We start from the raw sequence: 11,922 nt of genomic DNA, 5'->3' as shown, positions 1-11,922 counted from the left end.
CCTTCTTTGGCAATATATTGTCCTGCTGTGTCTGCTGTGGATATACTTGTGCTTCCAAAATAAATAACTGCAAAAAAATGTATCCACTTGAATCATGCCTTGACTTCCAACGTGGGTTTGAGCCACTTGGAAATACCTGTTGTAAAGCAGAGAAGTGGTGCCAAAGGTACCTTTTGCGGGTCCAGCCCCCTGAAGCACTGCCCAAGGCCAGGCGAATGTGGCACGGGTGCAGTGTGGCCTGGGGATGGGGTGGGGTGGGCTGGGGGGATCTCCCAGCGCTGCCCCTCGCTTCCCTCCACTTCACCCCGAAGAGGAAAGTGCTGTGCTCAGGGCAGCCTTGGTGCTGCACGCTTGGGATTGCTTTAGGCCAAAGGGGAGATATGAGCTTAGCAATGAGGGGAGATTTGCACAGTATTTGCTCATAACTGCCTTTCCAGCCTATATGATATTTATAAGTCCCTTCAGAGTAGAAAGTATGACTGAAAGGGCGGGGGGGGGGGGGGGGGGGAAGCTGTGTGTATAAAGATATATACACCAAAACTTGGTAGTACCCATCTAAAGCCAGTTCCGTGGTGCTGGGAATCAGAATATATTTGGTTTCAGACACAGCATTTTGCATCCTTTTTAAATATAGGCTGCCACAGCCCCCGACTGGCACTTGGAGCTGCCTTTCTTTTGCCGGACGCAGCAATGGGCAGAGCTCCAGAGGACGTGTCTCGGCACATGTTGAGATGTCCTCCAAACAAGAGTGTGGGGATCCGGGTTATGGGCTGAGTGCGCAACTGGGGTAGGAGCCACTGAGGGTGTCCGGAGTAAGGTCTGAAGATAAAAACCTCTTAGGAACTGGAAAGTGTTCGCATCCAGCCAGGAATTCACTCTGATTTGGTCCATTTTTTTTTTTCTTTTTCTTTTCTTGAGTCTTTAAAGCAAAATATTTGACCATGAAGAATTCATCACCCATAAGGTGATCCTGTACATCAGTGTTGAAGACGTGGCAACATCTGTGGCGGGTCAGCCCTTGCTCTGACTGGCTTCTGAAGGGACTGCAGCTCATTTCTGGCACAAATCATGCCACCAGCCATACCTCTCCTGCTACAGTGCCGCAGAGGCAGCGAGCGCTTGGGGAACACCTTTCCCAGGGAGCACACAAGCAGAGGTGTTGTTCCTCCAAAGCAAACCCCTTTAAGCTTATTGAGAGCTCTGCCTGGGGTGGGGGGCATACAGGTCTGGGGTTCCCCAGGCCACAGCACCCTGTGAGGACCCCCAGTAACGCTCTACCTTTCTCTCTCCGCAGGGCCAGCGACCGTGGCGAAGGACCGGGCGGAAGCCCCCCGTCCCGGCAGCCCTCGGGGTGCTGCTGGCCCTGGCCCTGCTGGCCCTTGCCCACCTGCCCCCATTGCCGGACCGCTCCCCCCACCTGCCTCCGGCATCGTCCCTCCCAGGCCCCAGGTGGGAGGCAGCCGCCCCCCTAGCCGGGGGACGAGCCCAGAGCGAAAGGCCCCCCGCTCACCTGCGGCGGGACCAGCCCCCTGGCCGGGGCAGGAGGTGGCGGCGGGGGCTTGTGGGGGATGCTCCCCCGTGGCTCTCCGACGATGACCTCCAGAAGATGCATCTGCTGGCTGGCGGGCGGGTGGTCTCCAAAACCCGCGTCCCGGCCCATGGGCAAGTCCTGCGAGTGGGGCTGCGGGCTGTGGGGGATGCCGAGGGGGACACGTCGCCAGCCAGCCCCGAGGGGGACTGCTGGGATGGGCGCTGCGGGCTCATCAAGCGCCCCGGGGACCTCTACGAGGTGCTGGCCTTCCACCTGGACAGGGTGCTGGGACTGAACCGCAGCCTGCCCGCCGTGGCCCGGCGCTTCACTAGCCACCTCCTGCCCTACAGCTACACCAACGGCTCCCTGCGACCCATCATCTGGTGGGTGCCTGACCTCCGGCACCTGGAGGACGCCAACAACGACCAGAACTCCTGCGCCCTGGGGTGGCTGCAATACCAGGAGATGCTGCGGCCCCACGGACCGACACTGGCAGCTGGGGATGCTCCCTGCTCCAGCATCCCACGCAGCGAGTGGAGTCGCCTGGCCCTCTTCGACTTTCTCCTCCAGGTAGGGCTGGGGTGATGAAGACCACCCGTCCCACTGTCTGTGCCGCCGGGGTCCCCCTGCGCCGGCACCTGCCTTGTCTGATTGTCGTCTCTTTTTCTTCTGCGGGGTTGCACGGGCTGTGGTTTCTTGGGAACGTTTTTCACTCTAGCTAACGGGGAGCAGGGGAGTTTTGTGCAGAAGAGGTTTGGCCTGAGCATGGTCCGTGCTTGGGACTTGCAGGGAAACGCAGGCAGGTTTTGGATGTGGCAAGTCCGCTCTCACATGGCCGAGCTTTATCCCGGCGCGGCTCCATTGGCTCCGCTTTGCGCGGATGCTGGCAGCGCCTCGGGACAGGCAGCCCTAGGGACAAGCAGCGTGATCTGCATCAGCCTCATCATATCCAGCTCTGGGGATGTGCTGCTGGTGGTGAAAATCAGGAGACTGCCCCTTCATACGGCACTGCTTTCCTCCTCCTCCTCCTTCTCCTCCTCCTCCTCGGAATTAATAGTGCTTAATTTTCTGTCTGGAAAATTATACCCTGCTGCTACGAGGGATTACGACAGTGTCCCAGAGAATTATTGTTTCTTAGAGGGCAGCTGTGAGGAGGCAAGTGGTTTCTATGGAAAAAAAAGTCTGTTTAGGCACCTCAGGGCTGCAGCTTTGATTATCAGACAAAGGGAAACCACCTGAAAGGGCAAGTATTAAAATAAAAAAAGAAAGAAAAGAAGAAAGAAAGAAAAAAAAGACTATTAAAACATGTGTTCTCATTACTCTCTTTTTTTTTTTTTGGCAAAGCCTGACCATTAATCTTTACAGCCTCAGGCTATGGCTGGCAGAGGCGGAGCAGTCCTGGCTGGGCTTGGAAATATTTTAGCTGAAACAGCCAAAGAAATGAGAAGATTAACCAACCCCCCTTCCCTTCCCTAGGCCAAAATGCCGTTGAGTGCAATGGAAAGGCTGAGTCTCCAGGACAAAGTATCTAGTTTTCAAGACACTTTACCTCGGAGGGCCGAAGCAGTGCAGTGATAAATCCAAGGGCAATCCACAGGTTTTCCTCAATGACTCCAATGGGATCATCCCATGTGGAAAAGGCACGTAAAGGTAAAGAGCCACCAAGTCAGCAGGATGTTATAGAAGTGAAATAGCATCTTTCAGAAATGGCTTTAGCCTCTCACAGCCCTTGCTGGGGAAGGAGAAGCTGCGAGCTTTGAGCCCTGCCGAACATTGTCATTGAAATCTTAGTTGTTGTCTTCAATTAGCTTTAAAATTGGGCGGCTTCTATATTGATTTCTCTTGGTGTTTGCCATAAGGGAACACCCCTCTCGGTGCGAAGCTTTACTGGGGGCAAAATACTGAGCCTGGCAGAAAGGGAGCAGCTGCTGATGGCTTTGTCCTGAGCTTTAAAAAGTGCCAAAAATACACCAACTCTGAAGCCCTGCAGCTGCATCCCTGTCCTGTGGCACCACCTTCCCAGCGGGGGGGGGAGAGCAAGGCACTTTTCCTTGGGGGAAGCTGTCCCAGGCTGAGTCATGGCTGGAAAGTCCTGTTGGACCCAAGGAGATGCTCTGGGACATCTGAGCTTTGCATGGGACCAAAGAGGGGCTGAAGGGTAGCTTCTCACAGGGTTTGAGCTTGGATGGGAGAAGGTGTGGCTCACATATTTGTGTTCCAGCAGTAAGACCTACATGTCCCGTTCATTAGAGCCGTTCAGGCTCTAGCAAGGAGAAATTAATATAAACAAACCGGGGAGGGCCAGGGGGAGGGAGGGCTTGTCAACACGTCGGTGGTGCTCTCAGCATCTCCACAACTGGCTGGTCCACCTTCTCAGCTCTACCTGGACACCAGGTTCAGCCTCCACCTCGCACCTCCGCAGGTCCAGCACTGATCCACCTTGGTTTTACAGGTGCTTGCAAGTGGGTGAATGGAGGCCTAAGCGCGTTTAATGTCTCTGTAGATTATCTCAGGTTGTCTTCACTTTCCTTCAGCCTGGAAAACAACGTAGCAGGTGAGACACAGGTGTGCTGAGCTTTCCAGTAGGTAGACCAAGGAGATGCATGGAGGAAATGTGATGCTTTCTTTTAATTTCAACACATATCATGTCAAAAGATGCTCTAGTGCTTTTAACTGGTGGGTGTCCTGGTGGAGAAATGCTGACCTGAGTCCTTCATTAAATGTCAGGAGAGAGAGAGGTTTGTTAAGGAGCTTCGGTGTGGGAATAATCTTGCTTCTTAAAGGGTTATGAATGTAATGGCCACAGAAATCAAATCATGTGTTTCCTGCAGCATCTTCCCCAGCGCTTGATTCATGTTTGGGTTCAGACTGAACTCTCTTGAAGCACAGCCTGTAATTGATAAGTTTTGCTAATTATCAGGGTGAGGGGAATAGGCAGCCACTGTGAGTCACTTGGCTTTCATCTAGTCAACACCTGCAGATCTCCCCAGGCTCACCTGAGACCTGCTCCAGCCTTCCCGGCGGCTCCAGGAGCCTCTCTGCACCCTGAGCCCTGGTTCCCAGGTTGGCACCAGCAACCCTGAGCAAGCCAGCAAGCTGGCCGCCTTTGCGCTCCAACCGGAAAATAGATCTATTTTATATATATTTATAGGAGATTTATATATATATGGGTTTTTTTTTTTTTTCTGTAATGTTGTAAACAGGCCTCCGGAGCCGGAGGTGGTGAGGTAGCCCTCCCTGCACGGCCACGGCATCACACAGCCATGGGGAGGGCTGTGGACAGCCAGCAAGGTCCCATCTGCCCTACAGGCCACCGCAGAGGATGTGCCGGCTTCTTCTGACAAAGCTGAGGAAGCTTCGTGAATACCAAGGCAGGGTTACTGAAGCCGGGTCTGACAGAGATTTATTTCTTTTTAAAGGCCCTCGTCTCTCAGAGAGTGCGGGTGAAACACTGCAAAGTGCCAAGCAGCACCAGGGTTTCTGCTGGGATTTGGCGTGGGAAGGGGGGGCTTGACAGCCTCAACATCAAGGAGCCTTAGCAGTGCCTGCAAATAATTAAACACAAATGTGGATAAAACTAATCACCATGGCCTAACTTAAATGTCAGGCATGCTCTGTATAACACACAGATCGCTTTTTCCCTTGCAGATCCTTTTCCATTCATCTTTCCGTTGAGAGCTGCTTAGGTTACCGGTAGGGATGGATAAAAGGGTGTGTATGAGCCGGGAGCCAGATGAAACCATCATCCAGTGCACCAAGACTCAGCCTGGGGAAAAAAAAAATCTCTTTTCAAGGTTGCAAAACCTAGGTTTCCTTGGGTGCTTTTGGGTTTTTTTTACATTCATCACCGTGTACTCTTCCCTTGGTTTCAGCTGGAAGCATGATCTGTTCACTCTGTGCAAATATGGAGTATGGAAGTACCAGACACAGGTGTCTGAACTCCAGCAGGAAAGCCTGTCACCGTCACCTTTGTCGGTCTTTTCTCCAAGCCAAACGCTTTTGCAAGTCAGCTCAGCTTTTGAATGCTTCTCTGCCTCTCTCTCACTCACCAGTATACGCAGATTTTCCATTTCATGTCTACTGAGGATCCTTAGAAACTTTTTTTCTCTGAGCAAGAAAAGTTTACAATTGGACATCCCCACCCCGTGTGCCTGCCCCTACTGAGGTCCCCAAATGTCTCCTGCAGGTTCACGACCGCCTGGACCGCTACTGCTGTGGGTTTCAGCCTGATCCTTCTGAGCCTTGTGTGGAGGAGAGGCTCCACGAGAAGTGCCGAAACCCATCGGAGCTGGTCCTGGTCCACATCCTGGTACGTCCCCCTGCTCCACAGGGGCTGCTCTGGGGCTAAGATGAAGATGCCTGGGAGGCCCTTGCAGGTCTGAGGTGGCAGCAAGGGGGATGTAGGTCCCATGGTGGTGGGGGGTCCTTGGTGGGAGGTGTACCTGGGCTTTGGCAGCTGCTGGCCCCCAAGTGCTCTCAGGATTTCTCAGTGCATCAAAAAAAACAGCCTAAACCCCCAAACTGGTGACTCCCTGCAGTAAGTGAACTTCTCCTTCCCGTCCCGCTGGCAGGTCCGGAGGAGCGCACCGTCCCGCCTGGTGTTCATCGACAACGCGGGCAGGCCACAGCACCCCGAGGAGAAGCTCAACTTCAGGCTCCTGCAAGGCATAGACAGGTAGGAAGGGTGATGCGCACCCTCCTGGGGGCACGTCCCGGGCGAGGGCTGAACTTGTGCACATGGGATGGACACCAGCCCTACGTGCAGAGCTTTGTACTTTCCCTGGCCTCCCTGGTCGGGCAACCCTGTGAAGTGGGGCTGCCTCCCACACAGCATGGGGCAGGTGGGTGGGCTCGCAAACCCATCACACATGCCTCTGCACTGAATTTGGGTCTTCATCCTGCTCTGGGTGGCTGATGGCAGTCTCCAAAGCCTATTTTCCCCTCTCTAATTGGCAGCTGCACAAAAATAACAAATAATCAGGTATTTCAGCATTTCTTGCGTTGTTGCCCGTCAGGCATTTGGCAAGCTATCAGCCCGTTGATTTGGAGCTCTGTTTTGACCCATTTCTGATGGAGCTGTCCTGCATGCTCACCATGGGCAGAGTTTTAAGCAGAAGGCTCCTCATCTTGTGTTCCTCTGGGTGGACATGCATTTCTTCTTGAAGCACCGGGGTGGCCTTGGCTCAGGTGCCCTGCTGCTGCCCTCCTCCCTGCTCGGCCTTCCCTGGGTAACCCCTTCCCTCCCTCTCTCTTCTGCTCCTCTGCTGCAGCTTCCCAGCGGCAGCGGTGGCCACGCTGCAGTCGGGCAGGTTGCAGAGCCTGCTGCTGGAGTCACTGCGCATGGACCGGGAGCTCTGGGAGAGCCAGGGCGGTGCCGAGGGCCTGAGACCCCTGCTTCGGACCATCGACGGGCGGGCACGTGTCCTGCTGCGGTACATCCAGGAGTGCAACCTGACGGTGTTTGAGGACTCGCTGCGCTGAACCGACCTCTGGCTGGCGTGGCGCGCCTGCCTTGCAAATCCCGGCAGCAATGGATGTACCTCATGCCCTCGGCATGGGCGATGTGTCGCTGCATGCAGGTGCTTGCCTCTCCAAAAGGTGTTCCCCCTGCTCCTTGTAGAATGCTCTGGAAAAGCAGATGGGATCGCAGGGAGTAGGAAAAAGGCAGAGGAGACGTCTCCTGAAACAACCCACGACTGCTTGAGAAAGGCAACATTTATCAAGTAATGGTCTCAGCATGGATTTTCAAAGGAGGGGCACATCCATGAGATTTTTTGGGTGCCTTCACCACCCCCCCCACCCCAGCAACTTTGAAAACTGGAGGCTTGGACAGTTGAACAGCCCATGAGAACCATGGGAAGGGTTAAAGAAGTGGTGAGAGGCACTGCTCAGGACTGGGGGAAGTCACTGGCAGCCTTTCCATGGCTTGCACTGGGCTTTTTTGATGATGCCTTTGCTGTTTCCAAAACATTACAGGCAGAGAGGCTGGAGTGGCATGGGGGAAAGCAGAGGGGAGTTTTCTAAGTAAGTGGATTAAGCAGGGACAATTTGCCCGAGCTGAGCTCTGTCTTTTCCCCGGCAGAGGAGGTGACATGTGCCTGGGAGCGGGTGTAAACCGCTGCCCGAAGCCGGGGCCAGGGCGGGCCCTGGACCGCAGGCAGCAGCTGCCCTCGCGGAGGCAGTGGTGCCGTCCCCGTGTGCCGTGTGCTGTGCCTCCGCAGGGCTGGGCTGCTGCCAAGGTGCATTTTGAATGTGGGATTTGGAGGTTTCAATCTCTCGCTCACCCTTTCCCTTCGCTGTCAGGGGATTAAAAGGCAAACCTACCCCAAGCTCTGCTGCTCGTGAAAGGCGCTCCTGCCTGCTCTCTTAGGCACAGCTGCGTGAAACTCCAAGGCTTGCAGAAAAACCTTCTAACAAAAATGCCAGGCTATTTCAGCAGAAGGCAATGGAGTGCAAAATGCTTTCTGAGCATGCTGGCACCTCCAGCAGAACCCATCCCACTCCTGTCACCTCCTTAGGCTCTTGCCCAGCAGCCCACTGTGACGGGGCACAGCAACATCCCAGACAGGCAAGTCCTCAAGTGTGAGGGCCAAGGGAAAACTCAAAAGCAAAATGAACAGGAGGAAAAAAGATAGAGGCTCTGTCAGAGCCTCTTGCTCTCCCTGGTGTGTTTCCCAGTTGAGGCATGCAGTCAGTGCTTGCTTGCCAGGAGCAGCCGGCTCCCAGCCCGTAGGCTGGTGGTTTGCCACCAGGAGAAGACTTTTTAAAGGGGCCTTAGGGAGCAACCCTCCATTTCTCCAGCGCTACAGGTGGAGCCTCCATGCTTGAGGCACTCCAAGTCACTCATGCCCTTGGAAAGTCTCGGTGAGACTGGCGTGGGCGCCCAAGCTGTGTTGCTGTGTCGTTGCACTAGCTTTGGAGAAAACAGCCACCCATGCAGTGGGAGAGACAGAAAAGGCAGGCACTGATGCCTTCCCTGCTCCATCCCTCTCAGCACCATGTCAGTTTTACAGCCTGCAAGGGGATACTTTAACACCCATGCTTATAAGCACAAGCAATTACCTTTTTTGCCTTTTTCCTCTTGCTGGAGAGAAAATGAAGCGCGCCATGGGTGACATGAATCAACAAGCATGAGTGCTCTCAGAAAGCATCAGCACTCAACATTGCGGGCACATCAGCATCCAGAGTGCCAGCAGTATCTTCCTGGAGCCCTGCCCTCCAGTTAACCAGGGAAAGCCTTTCCCCCAGCACTCTCTCCACCCCATGAGTTATCACCCCATTCGCCACACCATCGGATAGATGACTGTCAGGGAAGCCCTGCGAAAGCCCATATCATGGGGTTTCATTATGGGGAGGTGAGCTTAGCCTGTAAACATAGAGGAGAACAAAATAACTCATCATGAGTCCTGTGAAAAGCCATGCACAGGTACAGCCTTATATGAATAAACAAGACTCATAACGTATCATAATTAAATCCAGAAAACATGCTGTGAAAAGCCACGTGGTACCAAGAGCATTAGTTAGGATATGTGGTATCAGTCCTAGTCTCATTTTTCTCATTAAAATGAGAAATTTCATTAAAAGAGAGGTTTTCATCCCATGTAAGCCAAGTTCTCAGCGAGAAGCGAGAGGAAGGTGGGGTACTGCGCGGTGGCCAAAGCTGTTGACTTGGCTGTGCTGGAAGAGCAACTTTTGCCTTGCCTCCAGTTGCGTCTCTTGCCTCCGGTTGCATCTGCTTGACCTTAACGTTGCACAAGGTAGTGGGGATTTTTCTAGGGTTTTTTGCATTTCCTTAGTTGTAACGTGAGTTTGCTGGCTAAACACGTGTGGAAACATCTGTAAACACTTAAGCACATGAATAAAAATTGCTCTTGAATTGACAAGGAGCCTTGTATGGATAAATGAGAGAAGCAAAAGTCATGATCTTGCTGAGACTGATCATTAGTCTCGTTTAATTAGTCATTTTCTCCATGGGCTTGTCTATGTAGCCAGCAAAGCACACAGGCTCTGAACTGCGGTTCCAGCCATTCGGAGAAATCCCATGGACTGCTCTGGCCATTTCAGCCTTTACCATGTAAAGCCAGGTTTGGTTTGCTCCAGTTATGAATGTGTCATATTTCCTATGATGACTTTCTTTTTATGGGTTTCTAACGTAGTTATAAAAATTCACTTGGGGCCATGCTTGACAGCATGGAGTGATCCTGTTTTAACCAGATTTCACTGGGCATCATCACGGATCCTGTTGGGGTGGGGGCAGCAAAAAAAGGACACTGTACAAGCTGGCTGCAGTGCTGGGGCAGGACTGCTTTGGCTTTAAGAAGGCAGCAGCAGCTAAGCAAGGGAAAAAAACATGGAGAAACAAGTTAAGGCACCTTCCCTGGGCTTGCAAGAGCTGAAGTGCAGGTGGGTCCCAGGAGGGGCAATTAAATGCAACCCCCATCCTACCAAGGATGCTCTTGCTAGCATCACTGGTGACAGGATGGAGGAGAGCAGCAGCAAGGAGCCAAGACCATTGGGAAAGTGAAGCCGTCCACATGCGAGTGCCCTGGGGACCCAGCAGCATGGGCATGAGGCACCACTTGCTCCACACGTCACCTGAAAAGACGCAGGGTGAAAGCCCGATGCAGCCGTCCCCCGCCTTGTTCTTCCCTTTGGCACTTCAAGAGCTGCTGGAAAAGCCTGTGAGGTTTTCCCCGAGGCACCACGTAGCGCTCCTGCTGGGAATCCTTGCAGGAGGCCATCCCTGCAGTCCTCATGCCCGCCCTTGGCACCACGGGAATGTGCTGCTCGCTGCCAGCACTCAGGGAATAGGTTGAGAGCATGGGCATGCACCCTCACCGGGCTTCACGAGGAGGAAACTGTTTCTTTTCATAGTGACACAGTGACATGATCTGTGCTTAACAGATGTCTGGCTGCACGCAACCCTTCAGCTGGAAGAAAACGGGGCTGGGGGAAGGAAAGCCAGGGCCAAACCGACTCCAACCAACTGAACACATGCACACATGTGCATGCATGCAAACACATTCACGCCACCCCACCAACATGCATGCATGTGTGCACCCGCACTTGTACCCACCCAACCCTGTGCATGCACGCACCCGCACATACACACAGACATGCACATGTGCGCACATGTGTGCACATACATGCATGCACATCCCCCATGCACACAGACACCCACCGACACCCCCCAGGCACACTACTCCTGTTCAGCCTGTTCTTAACACCCCCCCAAAGCTGGTGACCCCCGAATGACCCCCAGTACCCTGCTCCAGTGCGTTGCTGGCCTCACCCTCCGTAAACTAAATGCCTTTTTGCTGCATTTAAGGACCACTTCTTGAGCTGCCCGTTGCAGCCACAGGACACCGAATAGCCTTTGCAGCAGCCCCATACAGACATTACAGAGCAGCCTGAGCACCCCCTGAAGCCACCCACTGGCTGGGGGTGACACCAGAGGGGTGGCACTCAGGGGTGGCACTCGGAGACCCCACAAGGTGCTTGGCAAAACCCACCCAAGCATGCCTGTGCCGTGCGGGGGAAGCATGGGCCGGCTGCTGCCTGAAAGGTAAGAGCTAGCAAGTAAATCCAAATTTATTGTTAAATCGTTGGATGTAAAAATAATCTGGTTTTTAGAAAGCAATTTATTTATACTTTCAATACTTGCTTAAATATTTATGTGGAAAAGGAAAAAAAAGTCCACTCCAACATAGGACTATCATTGTAGCGACAAGATTAATGGAAGTAAATTAGCCTGACGTTTTATTTACATCCAGCAAAGCAATAGATAAACTCTCCTCGTGATGGATTTTCTTCATTAGTTGGGCGAACGCTTAAGGTACAGCTTTTGACATTGTTTCTTCCAAGTGGTTAGGCAAACAGTTATCAAAAGAGTATAAAATTGTCAGGAAACGAAGCAGATTAATGACCGGTAAAGGGAAGATCATTGAATTTATGATATAAGTAGCAGTATCCCTGGAGCCTAAGGAAGGGCTTACTAGATAACTGACATGTACATGCATGCAGAAGTGCTCAGCACCCCCAGATCCGCTGCCCTGGCAGCGGCTGCTCCCCAAATCATCCCTTCCCATGGGGGTCTCTGCACTGAGGCTTCACCTCCCTCCTCCTTTCCTTCCCTTAGGTCTGGGTTTATTCTGTAACTCTCTCATTAGAGCTTGTGAACATATTATTTCCTCCCACTTAAAAACCTCTTAGACTGTAACGGCTTCAGGGAAGATAACCTTGTCTTACTGCCTGTGCAGCAATAATGGTTTCCACAAGCTAATTTGGTGATTTGGACTGTTATTACAGCAGTGATAATCATACCAGTAACAACAACAATAATATATAGGAATTCTCCGCTCTTTTGATTCTTTGGAAAAATCCCCCAGCAT

The 11,922-nt window shown here is 52.8% G+C and overlaps 1 protein-coding gene across 1 annotated transcript; it reads left to right on the top strand.

Moving 5' to 3' along the window:
- Positions 1-690: 690 nt before the first annotated feature.
- Positions 691-7,012, top strand: GASK1A (golgi associated kinase 1A). The gene is made up of 5 exons (XM_059819073.1): positions 691-762; positions 1,295-2,101; positions 5,718-5,840; positions 6,103-6,206; positions 6,802-7,012. The coding sequence occupies exons 1-5, from the start codon at positions 691-693 to the stop codon at positions 7,010-7,012; spliced, it is 1,317 nt and encodes a 438-aa protein (XP_059675056.1).
- The last annotated feature ends 4,910 nt before the right edge of the window (positions 7,013-11,922 follow it).

The sequence above is a fragment of the Gavia stellata genome, chromosome 6, assembly GCF_030936135.1.
Source record: "Gavia stellata isolate bGavSte3 chromosome 6, bGavSte3.hap2, whole genome shotgun sequence".
NCBI classification, from domain to species: domain Eukaryota; kingdom Metazoa; phylum Chordata; class Aves; order Gaviiformes; family Gaviidae; genus Gavia; species Gavia stellata.
Note: the sequence above shows the minus strand (reverse complement) of the source record. Positions and strands in the feature narration are given on the sequence as shown.